This window comes from Notamacropus eugenii, chromosome 3, assembly GCF_028372415.1.
Source record: "Notamacropus eugenii isolate mMacEug1 chromosome 3, mMacEug1.pri_v2, whole genome shotgun sequence".
Classification (NCBI taxonomy): domain Eukaryota; kingdom Metazoa; phylum Chordata; class Mammalia; order Diprotodontia; family Macropodidae; genus Notamacropus; species Notamacropus eugenii.
Window position 1 is genome coordinate 169,220,778 of NC_092874.1, and position 15,087 is coordinate 169,235,864.

Genomic DNA, 15,087 nt, shown 5'->3' on the forward strand with positions numbered 1-15,087 from the left:
GGGTGGATGGGAGTAAAAGATTAGGAACTTGACATCTTTGACGTCGAACCCTAATTCATTTTTAATCTTACTGTTTGACTAAGTTAGTGATTTGACCTAAGGCTAGTAAGTATGATCAGTCCAATTTTAGGACTTGCATATCTGTATTCTGCTATGCCATGCTCATCCTCATCTGTGCCTTATGACATGTGCTAGACCTGGAATGCTTACCTCCATTGTTGACAGTTATCCAAGTGTGGGGAACTTTTTAGCAACAGAGGTAATGTCTGCATTTACAATCCTTGTACTGGACCAGCCCACAGAGACTTAGACCAGTCACCTCAATCATGTTTCTCCTCTCCCAGCTCTACTTTTCCTTCCTTCCTTCCTTCCTTCCTTCCTTCCTTCCTTCCTTCCTTCCTTCCTTCCCCTTCCTTCCTTCCCCTTCCTTCCTTCCTTCCTTCCTTCCTTCCTTCCTTCCTTCCTTCCTTCCTTCCTTCCTTCATTCCTTCCTTCCTTCCTTCCTTCCTCTCTGTCTGTCTCTGTCTCTCTCTCTTTATCTCTCTCTCTGTCTCTGTCTCTCTCTCTGTCTCTCTGTGTGTCTGTCTCTCTTTCCCTCTCCCTCTCTTCCCCTCTCTGTCACTTTCTCCAGTTCTATGCACCTGCTACACATCTCATTTGTCATTGGGAATCAAGTTCCTCTTTAAGTCTAGCTCGGCCTGGATTCATTCAAACTGACTCTCAAACTATCACGCTGTCTTTTAAGGGTCACTCAGGGGCATGGTTATTCATTGTTTGTCCAGTGCCACTGTACCCTTTCTAATTCACTCAAGGGATTTAATCTATCTACCCTTTAAGGAGCAGTGCAAATGTCAATTTCTAACCTGGACAACTTCAGCCCCTAATGATCAATTCCCCCTCCAAATTACTGTAATTCTTATTATGTATGACTCATTTGGTTCTTAACATATTATACGCAACACACACATACACACACACACACATACACATACACACACACATATAAGCATATAGATGTGCATGTATATGTGTGTAAATTCACACTCTGTGTGGATTTCTCCTTTGCCCCGTTTCATCCTTCTGAGCATCATACTTGTGTCTATGTCTCATTCTCCCTGCTCTTAATAAACCACATCATTTTCATCCATTTTATCACCAGTTAATTGAACAGAATGGGTCTTAACATATTATCTCAGTAGGTCATATTGACCCAAACATGTCACATTGGAATAGACATGTTTGGATGGCACTCCGTGCAATACCCTTCTGAACTGACACAAAAATTAATAAGATTCCCAGTTATGTAAGATAAACTACTAACTGCCAGGGAAAAACAATGAATCTTTCAGAAAATGAGGGAAAAAAGTAAATGTCAAAAGAGTGAATCTCTGAACAGTCTGGGGGAAATAGCTAATGAGCAGTCAGACCTTCCTCTGACTGAGGACCCACATATTCCAGGGAAATGTTTTTGCAGCCTACTATTTCTGCCAGGGACAAGTCCCTAATTTAGGAGGAAAATTCATTTTTAACCAATTGTGTAAAATATTTGACCCAAGATGCACTTTTATTTTAGTCCCATCTTGGAATGGTGTTCCAAAACAAGATTTCGAAAATAAAACTGGAAAAGATGAGAATTGTAACATTAACTTTTTAGATGGATTTTTTATAAAAAGGATCCTCCTGAAGCAATTTACCAACCCTTCCTATAATAACCATATCCAGATAGCAAACATTTATCTGATACCTTGAGGTTCCTAGGTATTTTACCTCTGTGAAATGGGAAATGTGATAATTATGCTATACGGTACAGTTATTTTGGGAGGAAAATGCTTCATGTATCGTAAAGGACTATATAACTATGTTATGGAGGCAGCTAGGTGGCACAGTAGATAGAGTACTGGGTCTGCAGTCAGGAAGACCTGAGTTCAAATCCACATTCAGACACTTAACTAGCTGTGTAATCCTTGGCAAAGCACTTAACCCTGTCTGCCTCAGTTTCCTCATCTATAAAAGAGTTGAGAAGGACATGGCAAACCACTCTAGTATCTCTGCCATGAAAACCTCCAATGGGATCATGAAGCATTGAACTTGACTGAAAAAGCGACTGAACCAGAACAAATGTGTTATTACTGTTATTATGACATGCACTTTGTTTCATGGGGTAAAGTAAGAATAATATTGGTTCAAGAACATGCCTCCTCCCCCTCCAAAAGTCAACTTTTTGGAAAAAAAATCAGTATCATTGATGCAGGGTTAAAAAGGCCCTTAGAGGTCACTGAGGAAAGTGAGGTGTGGAGTTACACAGCTGGTAAGTGTCTGAGATGGGATTCAAATCAGATTTTTCCCAATGTCAAATCTAGCTCTATGCATTCCACAGATGGGGAACCTGTGGCCTCAAGGCCACATGTGGCCCTGGCACTATTCCATACTGCTTATTTCTTAACACACTGCCTATAATGAAAAATAACACGGATTATAGGTCATGCTCAGGTTTTAAAACTAGATTTTAGGGACAAATAAGGCCTCTATGCAGAACAATACATGAGAGAAGCAATCAGTAGACTCAGTTTTCTATTTTTAGTCAAATTATTCCTAAATTTTCCATAATATCTTTTCCTAGTCACTGGGATGGTATGTAAATACTTACAATATGTAGGCAATCACACCGATGGACCAGCAGTCAACTGCTTTGCTATAAGGTTTCTGTGCAAGGACTTCCGGAGCTGTTGAATGATAGAAGAAAAAGAATAAAAAACCCACTGAGTAGTCAAAATCAGAGGTGCAAGGCAAGGCTTTTCAGTTTGTTGTTGCCGGATCACAAAGCTCTGTTGGTTAGAAAATGGGCTGGCAGGCATAGTTCGAGTCATTTGTTACTTATCCTTACTGGAAGGGAGAATAAAAGAGTGAGGTCCTTTGGTGGCAGAGTCCAATTAATCAAATCAGTCAATCAATCAACAAGGATTTCCTGAGCTGGGCACCTGCTGTGTGCCCAGAGCAGTACTCATGATGAGACTGAGAATGCTTGCTATTTCACGCATAGAATGTCAGTTTGATCCATGGGGAGTGAACATCCCTCCTACTTCAGTCATTTTGTGAGGTCTCAGGCAGTTCATCTGACCCACTGGGTTTTCATTTTTTTCTCACTCAAGTAGGGAAAATGCAATCAATCCACTCTTAGGCCTCTGTCTCTAACTCTTGAAGAAGGGTCATTCAGTGAGGGAATTTGAGGGTTTGTCATTTGTTCTCATTATCACATGCTCTGCCCTTCCGTTGACTGCCATAATGCAGTCTAAAAGGGAATTAAAGCAAGTCTAGATCACAGGTTAGGTTCCCCTCCCCTCACCCAGGCTCCAATCTCCCTTGCTATGGAATTTCTGATCAATGACTACCAACAAGTTCTCAGCCATTGTGGTTAAGTCAATGTCTTAGATGCTGAGTGGGATACAAAGCTGAGATAAAAGACAGGGCCCTACCCTCAAGTAATACATAGTGTAGTCGGGGAATGCCATCAATATTGATAACTAAAACACAATACTACATAGTAAATGCATTAAAGAGTTACAAAATAAAGTACTTTGAGAGTCCTGGAGGGAAAGATCAGGACCTGTTTTATTTTGTATCCACAGAACCTCCCATTATAGCCTTGCAGAGAACAGGCATGAAATAAACGATTATTGAATTATATTGAAATAAAGTCCTTCCTGATCAGGGGAATCAAGGGAAGTTTTCCTGAAGGATGTGGCACTTGAATTGGGCTTCAAAGAATATTTAATTCATTTGCCGAAAGGAGGCCAGGTAGGCACTCCAGGCAAAGGGTACAGTGTAGACAAAAGCAGAGGGTTATGGGAGAGAGGACAGAGCATCATTGCTGCACAGAGCTCTAGTTCATTTTTAATATGAAAACACCAATAAAATGCAAAAAGCTTTCCTATATTTCTGCAGGCATGATCATTTCTCGAACCTCTGAAGGACAGGAGAAAAGTCTTTTTCCTTTGCAGTAGCTACATTAACAGTTTGCTTCTTTCTCTTGTGCATAAATGCTCCAGAGGGTATCTCAATGTGGAGCTAAAGAAAAAAGTTTGTTTTTTTTTCTGGTAATGAAAAAAGAAAGAAACACAACATATAAATAATAATACAAGCCTCACTTCAGGAAATCAGTTTAAAGGAGCAGAGATTTAGAACTGACAGGCACCTTGGAGTTTACCTCCTAATCCAATTCTCCCTTCTTCCCTTTCCTTTCCCCCTGACATTTTATGGATGAGGAAGCTGAAGTGGAAAGGGTCAACTTTTTAAACAAGAAGCAGAATTTGCCATCATTTATGTTCTACCCTCGTTCTCTGCTCTGTGTCTCCTTAATGCAGAAAGTCAATGGAAACAGAATCAGAACCATTAAGCTTAAATTGCCTGCAAAGGAAAAATCACCTCCTGAGTCACTGAGAACTGGCTGTACTGGATCAGAGGCAGCCATGAGGTGACGCAGTGAATAGAGCTGGGGATCCTGGAGTCAGGGGAGACCTGAATTCAAATACAGCCTAGCACGTATTTACCAGGTGTGTGACCCTAGGCAAGTGACTTGACTTCCATCTGCTTCAGTTTTCTCTTCTGTAAAATGGGGATAACAACACCACCTACCTCCCAAGGATGTTGGATCAAGTAAGACAGTTACTTATAACACATTTAGCACAATGCCTGGTACATGACAGGCAGTGTAGACATGCTTATTCCCTTGTTTCCCCTGTACTAGAACTTCCTTTTATTATATCTCATGACAACAAACATAGATTCTAGCCTGGGGTGGGTGACCTGAGGCCTTGAGGTCACATGTGGCCCTCTAGGTCCTCAAGTGTGGCCCTTTGGCTGAATCCAAACTTTACAGAACAAATCCCCTTAATAAAAGGATTTGCTCAGTAAAACCTGGACTTATCAAAAGGCCGCACCCAAGGACCCAGAAGGCCATATGTGGCCTTGAGGCCATAGGTTCCCCACCCATTGTCTAGAATCTAGACTTTTCTCCATATAATAATTGGGAAAAGAAAGGTAGCCTAACAGTGAATAGGGTGATAGTCTTGGAGTAAGGAAAGCCTGGGTGCAAATCTGAGTTGGCAGTGCTCCAAGCAGTTCTCAAAGATAGCTCTTCTTAACATGTTTTGTGTCATTGACCCCTTTGAGAGTCTGGTGACTCCTATGGATCCCTTCCCAGAATGTTGTTTTTAAATACAGAAAATAAAATCCATGGAATTGCAAAGGAAACATTAGTATTGAAATGGTTAACAAAAAAATATACATATAAAAAAACCACAGATTCATGGACTCCAGGTTAAGAGTTAGTGCTCTAAAGATTAGATGTTGCAGAGCAGATGCCAGTCTTTACTGGGAGAGGGGATTTCCTCACTGGGAGTTCCCTAAACCAGTGAAATCACAAGTCTATCCCCACTCCCACCCCAAACTGGATGAAGAGACATTAGATCTGAGATACTCTAAGTTTCTCTCTGACTTTGGGTTTGTGCTCCAATCCAATAGGCCATGTAAACATGCAGACAGATGGTGCTGGAAGCAGGGACTACATTTACATGAGAATTGGCTTGATTCTCTAGTGGGCCACATGTCCCAGATCCCATCTTTGGGGCAGATTAGCAAATTCAAATGTCTGTGGAGGAGCAAGCTCATCCAACTGAAGTTGGATCAGGCTTTACCTCCCTGAGGAGACGACTTCAGGAAGCCAGGAAAACAATCGCTGAGAGGAGCTAATAAACCAATAAGTGAGAAAATCCCAGTTCCATGTTAAAAAAAAAAAAAAGAACTTGTGGGTTGCTTGACAGAACAAAGCAGAGGATGGCTCAAAGATGTAGTGAGCACTTCAGCACAGACCCCAGGAGCTTCAGCTGAAGATTTTGAGAAGGAACTCCCATCATCCCTGAGCCTGAAGGAAGGCATGTGAGAAGAAAGGAAAGCAGCTGTCAAACAAAGCTTGCCTACTAACTTGTGATTCAGAGGAGGCCTGGGCTCTTGTCAGTGCCATGGTGGGGAAAGGCTAGGTTTCTCCTCAACACAAAGCTTCCTTTGTTTTTCCCAGGAATAGCCAGTAAGCAATCACCCCTCCATCACCAAACATTTTGAAAAAGTTGTCTATGACAGATGCCTTCACTTCCTCATCATTCACTCTGCTGACTTCCTTGCGGTCTTTCTTCTGCCTCCATTCCACTCAATTGTCCCTCTTGCAGGTCACCAATGACCTTCTTATTACTAAACCTAACAGCCTTAAGTCTTCATCCTCCTGTCCTTTTCTGTAGCATCTGACACTACTGACCATCCCTTCCTTTTGGAGACTTGGTTTCCATGATACAGCTTTCCTCTTGCTGACTCAATTGCTCCTTCTACATCTCTTCATCTTCTTCCTTACCTCTCAAGATGGGGTGTCCCACAAGACCGTGGCTCCCATTCTTTCCCCCTCTCTATACACTCCTTCCCTTGATAATCTCATTTCTTCCTATGGCTTCAATGATAATTTCTGGAAAGATGGCATCTCAGATCTCTATCTGCTGTTCTGACATCTCTTCTGAGCTCCACATCTATAATTCCAACTACCTACAGGCCATCACCATCTAGATGTCTCATAAACCATTTTCAAAACCAAGATTATTATTTTCTCCCAAACCTGTTCTTCTTTCTGATCTCACTATTTCTGTTACTCATCCATTTTCCCACGTTGAAACCCCCTCATCTCTCATATCCAATTGGTTTCCAAGACCTATTGATGTTATTTGGGAAACATTTCTCAAAACTATCCCCCCTTTTCTCCAGTCCCACTGTGATTACCCTAGTAATTCATTGCTATCCTCCTGCATTGCCATCGTTCTGGACAAAAAAAACCTCATAACTAACCTTCTCATTCCCATTCAACCCTCCATGAGCTACCTACAAGCAGGGTTGAGGAACCTGTGGCCTCAAGGCCACACATGGCCTTCTAGGTCCTCGAGTGAGATCTTTTCACTGAGTCCAAGTTTTACAGAACAAATTCTTTTATTAAAGGGATTTGTTTTGTGAAGTTTGGATTCAGTCAAAGGGCTGCGCTTGAGGACCTAGAGGCCCCATGTGGCCTCAAGGCCTCCAATTCCCCACTGCTGTACCAGGCTAACTTTAAGAGCTGATACTGTCACTCCTCTACTAAAATAGATGCATAAATATCAAGGGCTCCCTATTGCCTATTGACAAAAGTTCTGGCATTCTACCACAGTATAACGTGATTTTCCTTACTTCATATCCACCTCTGGCTGCTCTCCACCCATCAATTATCTCGTGTGCCCATTTGCTTCTGTGCTTTTTTGCACAAATATGACCGGTCATTCTTGGTCCTGACCACTGCTAGACAAGTTAACTATGTTAATCTTATAACTTGTACACTCTTTGCTAACAGCTCACAGACATCAGAGCAAAACCTAGGCCACTTATGATTTTTGAGGATCCTAGCCAGGATAAAAACAGATACATGAAAATGAAATAAGATGGAAAAAGAGACATAATTTGAGTCTTTAAGCATGTTTTACAGATTTTTTGTTTTAATACGTTAAGGTATTGATGACAAATCGAATTTGGGGGCAAAGTTGTATATAGCAGGTTTATTCAAATCTTCATTTCATGGTTGAATATTAATAAACCTACTAAATTGGAGGTCCTTTTTTTGAGCTTAAGATCTAGATCAAATGGCCCTCTTTTCTCTTCTGATATCCTTGGCTTCTCATGCTGACTGTTTTAAATGAGTTTTTTTCATGTGTCCTCTCTCTCACATCCAATTTTCTTGCTAGTTGGTGGTGCAGGAGATAGAGCACTGGGTCTGGAATCATGAAGACCTCGACTTGCCTCCAGCCTCAGACACTTACTAACCATGCAACTCTGGGCAAATTCGCCTCATTTTCCTAAACTGTAAAGTGAGAATAATAAAAGCACCTACCTCCCAGGGTTACTGTGAGGGACAAAGTAGTTAGCATAAGCCTGGCACATAGTAAATGCAGAATAAATGCTTCCTTCCTTTATTCTTTACCCTTTTAGATCTTGTACTTTCATCAATAAGATCTAAAATTCTTGCTGGTACTTTTAATCAACTTTAACAACCCTTTTTCTCCATCTATCCTCTACTTCTTTACTATACTATCAGAGAAAGAAAGGGTGCTCCTTTTTGGAGGTAACCTTTGATCTGCTTAGTTTCTCCCTAGCTACCAAGGTTTACTTGTTCCATTTTTGGACAAAGTCTTCACTTGCTCATTAGAAAAGGGCCCACTGATAGAGATGTCACTACCAATGGTTGCCCTGGCCAGTCCAAACTGAAATGTTTAGCTAGCAACATCTCTCATACCATGAGAAGTTCTTGGCACAGACTAGAGTCATATTACAAATTAATTCACAAATATCTAACTCTCTTGTCTCCCCAGCTAGACTACAAACTCACTGAGGACAATACTGTGTCCTCTTCTTATTCTGTTTACCTCTAGTACCTAATCCAAAATTGAATATACAGGTAATGTCAGATAAGTGCTTCTGAAACAGATGGACAAAGTCTTCTCTGTTCTTAGGATGTGGAATCAGAAGGCAACTAGGCTGGATTTGGAGGTGAAGGTTTGGGTTCAAATCCTGGTTCAGCCACTCATTACCTATATGGCCTTAGGAGACCCTTCCATCTTTCAGTCTATGATCCTGTTTAATGCAGTTAACCAAATGGGGTCATGGAGAGTTGGACACGACTGAAATGACCGGAAAATATAGAGGTAGCTAGTCCACATAATGCCAAAAGGGAAATGAGACTTGCCCAAGGCTACCTAGCTGAATAAGTCAGGCCTTGGAATACAGTTCTTCTCACTCCAAGAGGACTATTCTTTCCCACTACCCCATGATGCTCTGTCATAATCCCTGAATGGTGTTTGATTGTCACAAAGATTAGTTTTAATTATTAGAATAAAAGTCTCCAAACTAGGTAAATCAGGCTAGCATCAGTAATGAAAGGGAAAGACTTCCACTTTTTTTTTTTTTTTAACAGATTTTATTTCAGTTCTATCTGAAACACTGGCATTCTAGACCACTGAATATGCTAATTACATTTAATATTGTCACACTTATTTACCTCCGATCTGTCCAGTGGAAAATTCCACTTCATGGGAAAATTCTTCCACCAACCAAGTTAGTTTTGTACTAATTTCATATAAATACGACTAGCTAAGGAAAAACTTCAGGGATTTTTCAAAAAATTCAAAATCATTCCATTTTATTTTTGAAACAATTAGGCAAGCCATTTTCTTTTACTGAGAAAAGGGTAAGAAAATGGCTTAGTGAACCATAGCTAAAAGCCTGGAAGTCAGCTGTCTTGTTGCAGGGGGGAAAATATTCATCTTCACACATTCACTTTGGTATACTAGCTTTAGGAAAACTCACTATGTACCTGTCTCATCTTGTCTCTGTCTCTATCTCTCTGTCTGTCTGTCTGTCTGTCTCTCTTTCTGTCTCTCTCATGTTGGCCAGACCCTTCCCTAAGAGGTATAGGGAAAACTGAAGGAATCTGGTTTTATTATGTAATTCAAAGCTATTTGTTCATATATGTTGACTATTCCCAGGACTAAAGAATTTCTGGATTGCAAGGGGCTTCAAGTTCCATCTAATATGCATGAACTAGCTTACACTCTCCAACATATCCATTTTTCGTGGCAACTTTTGTTTAAAGATCTCTAGGAAGGAGAAATCCAGCACCTTCTCTGCCAACCTATGATACTTGAGGATAGCTCTGAATGAGGAAGTTGTCCTTATATCAAACCAGAATCCGTCCCTTTGGAATTTTCATTCACTGAAAGCCCTTTAACTATATCAATATGACTATATGGCATCCCCTCTAATTCTTCGTGTTTCCAGGTTAAACATCCCACCTCCATCAATTGTTAAATCATCTTGAAGCCCTGCACCATCCTGATTGCCCTTCTCCTGGGTGCTTTCCAGGTTATCAACATCCCTCTTAAAATATAGCACCTAGAACTCATTATAATACTTTAGATATGGTTAGAACAAAACAGAGGTTAGCACTTCTCTGGTTCCAGATATAGATTTTTCAATCAAAGTGGTTTCTATAACACACTGTTGAAGTCCATTCAAACGCCTACTCAGATCTTTTTCAAACAAAATATTCTCCAGATATTCCTTCCCTCCTTCCTTCTTTCCTTCCTTCCTTCCTTTGGATCTTAACCTTTTCTTGTGTCATAGATCCCTTTGGCAGTGTGCTGAAACTTACAGACTTCTCTTAGATGAATATTTTAATACATGAATACAATATATATTGTATATATAAACATATGTATATATAAACTGTAACAATTATATTGAAATGCAGATATAAAAATATTTTTTAAAAGTGCATAGACACTAGATCAAGAATTCTTCTAAGGAATCCTTGGATCCTTTACTCTTCACTGATGTGGGACTGGTATCACATGTAATCCATTTGCATCATGACTTTAAGGAAGATCTATCTACTTTATCTTTAGGGTTCCTATTAGGGAATATGTCATAAATTTATAAAAGTCATTTTGATGCATTTATATATTTGCTTTGAGCTAGAACCATTTACTCTATCCTATGCTTACCAGTTACCATTAATCTCTCCTGAGAAAAATCACCTCCTTCATGGGCATCAGATGCCCAAACATCCTATTGGTAATCACCCATAAGACCTTTGAGACACCTAGACAACTGACTCTAAACAGATTTGGGCTCCTTCAGTGTCATTAACAGCTTTCTGCAGAATTAAAATATAAACATAATAAGAAAGGGCTGGAACAAGCAAAAACATGAAAGGGAATGGCAGAAGAGGTCCTTTAGATTTTTAAAAACAAACCCATTCTGAAAGCCTTGAAAGAACTGTAGGTATCCAAGGAAGTCTAGGCAGTGTCTATGAAGCTAAGGGATAAAACAAGCAGAGCACAAGTCAACATGAGTACGATGAAATAAACACCTACTTGGAGGCACAGAGACCCGAGCTATTGCCAAAATCTGAGAATGAAAAAAATAAGTAAATAGGGACTATGCGTTTAAAGAAGAGGGAGACAGATGGGCAAGGAGAATCAGTTCAGAACTGAATGTGTGGAGGTGGGTGTGAAATGATTAAGTGAAATAGGAACTCACGCTCCTTACAGATCTGGTTTTAAGAGGGAGGAAAGGGAGGCTGTCCTGTGCGGGATGGAGATAGTTCTTGGGCACATATCTTTCCTAGAATTCAAGCCAGAAAGGAATTCAGTATGGTATTTGGTCCATCTTCTTTTTTCAAGGCTGGATTGACTTCAAGTTAAATTGGAGTACTCTTAGCTCTTCTTTTTTCACACCCCTTTCTCCCTGCCCCATCCCCTATGCCTAATCAAGTACCAGGATTTGTCCATTCTGCTTCTAGACAACATCTCTTCCGTCCATCCCCTTCTCTCCCCTCACGTTGCTAGCACCTCAGCCAGTTCTATTCCTGTAGCCTCCTAATGGGTCTCCCTGCTTCAGATCTGATTCCTCTTTGATCCATTCTTCAAATATTGACCTACATAAGTGTCCTCAGGCACAGCTCTGATCATGTTACTCCACTGCTCAGAAAATCTTTAGGGACCCCCTGTTGCTGCCAGGATAAAATACAAACTCCTAAGGTGCACATTTAAGGCTCTCCATAATCTGACTCCACCCTCCCAGACTTATCTCATGCTATTGTTTCTGCGTATTCTACATTCTAGCGAATCTGAACTGTGTGGTATTCTTTGAGCTCAGCACTGCATCTTCTTCCTCATTTGTTCAGTAGTTGTCCTCCATATATATGGAGTACGCCATGCCACCCTAAAGTGGCAAGGTTCTTAGAACGTGTTTGGATTCATCATCTATTCAACTCCACTGGTAATGGGTCCCTGTTTCCCTGTGAAACTTCTAAATACTGTTCAGATTTAACAGGGGGTGGGGAATTTGCAGCCTCCCACACATGACCCTCTAGGTCCTCAACAAATTCTTTTATTAATTAATTATTAATTAAATGAGAGCATTAATTATATTCTTTTATTTATCTCTTTTATAAAAGGATTTGTCTATGAAGTTCAGATTCAATCAAAGAGGCTCACTTGAGGACCTAGAGGGCCATATGTGGCCTCGAGGCCATAGGTTTCCCATTCCTGGAGAACTGAATTATGAAAAAAAAGAAAGAACAATTCAATTATGTAATAATAAAAGTCAAAAGAATGTTTACTTCAAAGAAAATGCATGTTGAACCACAAAGGACTAATTTGGGCAGAAAGCACTTTCATCACCCTATTTCCCACATTACTTTTTTTTTTATGCCACTAGGGTTTCTTTTTCTTCCTCTCTTATTTTTCTCTTGCATTTTCTCTTCTTTCTCCACTGTCTGAGTGCTTCTCTATCCTATCAGTTCCTGTATATGAACCCTTTTGTAACCTCCTGTTCTGCCAGGACTATGCATGCAAGAAGCACCTGACTTTTCTATATATGGATTTCAGAGGCTCTCTTTCTTAGTAAGAGAGGCTCTCCAGTCTCCAGAGTATTATGGGAAAATGGAGATTCTTTGTAGAGACCTCGCATACTAAAAATATGCTCCCTTTATTTTGTATATTCCCTTTTTGTTGTTGTTTAGTCAGTTGGTCATGTCTGACTCTTCATGACCCCATCTGGGGTTTCCTTGGCAAAGAGACTAGAATGGTTTACCATTTTCTTCTCCAGGAAACTAGTTCTTAGTTTAAGAAGAACACTGATAAACTGAAGAATATGTAGAAGGGCAACCAGGGTAGGAAAGAGACTTGAATCCGTATCATATGAAGCTTGATTGAAGGGATTAGGGATTTGGGGATGTTTTTAGTCTGATAAAGAGAAGACTAGGAGGACATCATAGCCATCTTAAAGTACTGGAAGATCTCTCCTTTGGAGGAAGAATTAGACTGTCTCTGGTCCCAAAGGACAGAATCCAAAGCAATGAAGAGAAGTTGGAAAACGCAAATTGAGGCTTGATGTCAGGAAAAACTTCCTAACAATTAGATTATGTCCAGAAGTGAAATGGTTAACTCCAGAGAGGATGGGTTCCCTTTCCTCTGAAGTCTTTAAGAACAGGCTTGATAGCCACATATCAGGTATGTCATAGTGAGGATTTCTTTCAGATGTAAGTTGGACTTGGTGCTTCTTTTTATGTTGGAGATACTGTTGTATATCAAAAAGATCTCTGAACTCCTGGACTTGAGAGGGGTAAATCTGAAAACTAATTCTGTCGTTTTCTAGCTATGTGATCCTGGACAGCCCATGTTACAGGCAAGGAAGGCTGTCCAAGGTCATATAACCAGTAAATGACAGAATTCCCAGGGTTACTGTGGTGAAAGTTCTTTGTATTCAAGCTTTCTCATACTACATAAATGGGAATAGCTTTCCAGAATTTCATTCTAACACTGTTTCTTCAAGGCAATTACCAACTTCCTGAATAGAGGTGGACCACTTAGTCATAATCTTCTGAAATTCTACAAATGAATCTTTAAGATAGGTTTCTATCACAGATTTTGTTTGTTTTTTTGGACACAGAGGACACATTTGTTTAATTTTAAATCATGGAATCTTAATAATTTGTCCTGGATCTTGGAATGTTTAGAGAAAAACATCTTGAGAGCAAAGCATACGGCCTAATAAGGGAAGCTGTTAATGTAAAATTTAATAGGTGCAAAAGTGCTTTGAAAAAAGAAGCAATAGATAAGAAGACAGTTACTTGGATTAGACTTGGTCACCCATGAAACCACTGGTTTAGTTACACTACAAAATTCCATTATCCTCCCATATATCAGGTTCTTATCAACCCCACCTGTCAATTTCTTGGAGTTTAAAGGACAGAAAATAAAACATTCCTCCTAGCTAGAAATAAGGCATTGCCATTTCTATCATTCAAGGATTCACAATTCATTGGTGTGGGCACACCTTTTATTAATACAGATTACAACCCCTCCGTGCCTAGGTAGACAGTCTTTAAGAATTGTTCGTCACTCTATGGTCAACTTTCTACTGAAAACCCATCTAGAATGATGTGAGGATGACATGAATGTTGAACATTACTAAGATGATACTAAAAGCTTTTTCAGCTTGATATTGGAATTACTAGAACTTGTGCTCCCCTAGCTTTGTTTAGGAGAAAACCCAGAGTCACTCCTATGCCATGGATGGATGGAAGAATGTGTTTATTATAACTCTTTCAAAGTGTTGAGCTATTTATTGCATGGAACCTCTGAGTATCCAACATTCTGAATACTCTTTTAGGATTATTACAAGATTCTGGTTCTCAGGGCTACTTCCCTGAGTGCAGGCACAATCTTTTTTTCCTCTGAGGTCCTTCAGCTAAGTGATGAGAACCGTTGCACTCTTGCTAATGGATGTACATGAATGCATGTCATCTGAGTCAGAGAGCAGTACTGCTGGATAGAGTTACTGAACTGTGTCATAAACAAGGAGGAAAAAGGAGCTCTGGAGGAAGAAACTAGGAGATGAAGATGACATTTCCTTGACCTTCTCATAGCAATGCATAATTAATTCCCTTTTCAGAACTGAAAAATCAATTCTAGGTATCAAAGGAAGCAAAATTCTCTTGTGTTGAATGTAAGACTTTAGACAGAACCAGGGCAAGTAGGAGACAGTATTCTAAGAGCTGACACTTCCAGAAGACACTCTAAGGTTTGAAAAGTATTTTATGTACCTTTTCTCATTTGAGCTAAAAGCAAAGGGGCCATATTGAGGAGGTTTTCATATGAATAAAGAGACAATAATTCTGGTCAGGTTTTGTTCCCAGCAACAGAGGAATTTTTCATGTAGGCAAAAAACATCTCTCATTTCATGCATAAAAATGTAAATGATGTTGGATTTTTTTTAACCATAAATAGTGTGTTAAAATATTGCCATTTTGCATAGTTTCTTAGTGATGTTATCAAGGTTACTGGCAAGGAAGATAATACTGAAATGAATGACTTTGCTTTTGGTTTGGCTGATAACTTAAGTGTCACAGAAATTAAGAGGTATAGACAACATCTTGGATCACTTAGCTTCTTCTCCTGCTGGTAC

At 39.9% G+C, this 15,087-nt stretch overlaps 1 protein-coding gene across 2 annotated transcripts in view; it reads right to left on the reverse strand.

Annotated features, from left to right (window-relative positions):
• The window catches only part of CAMK1D (calcium/calmodulin dependent protein kinase ID), a 494,068-nt gene that overhangs the window by 60,178 nt on the left and 418,803 nt on the right, over positions 1 to 15,087 (reverse strand). For both annotated transcript variants that reach the window (XM_072653308.1, XM_072653309.1), the window contains one exon: positions 2,648 to 2,723. In XM_072653308.1, coding sequence (XP_072509409.1) covers positions 2,648 to 2,723 — 76 coding nt within the window. The remainder of the gene's footprint in view (positions 1 to 2,647; positions 2,724 to 15,087) is intronic.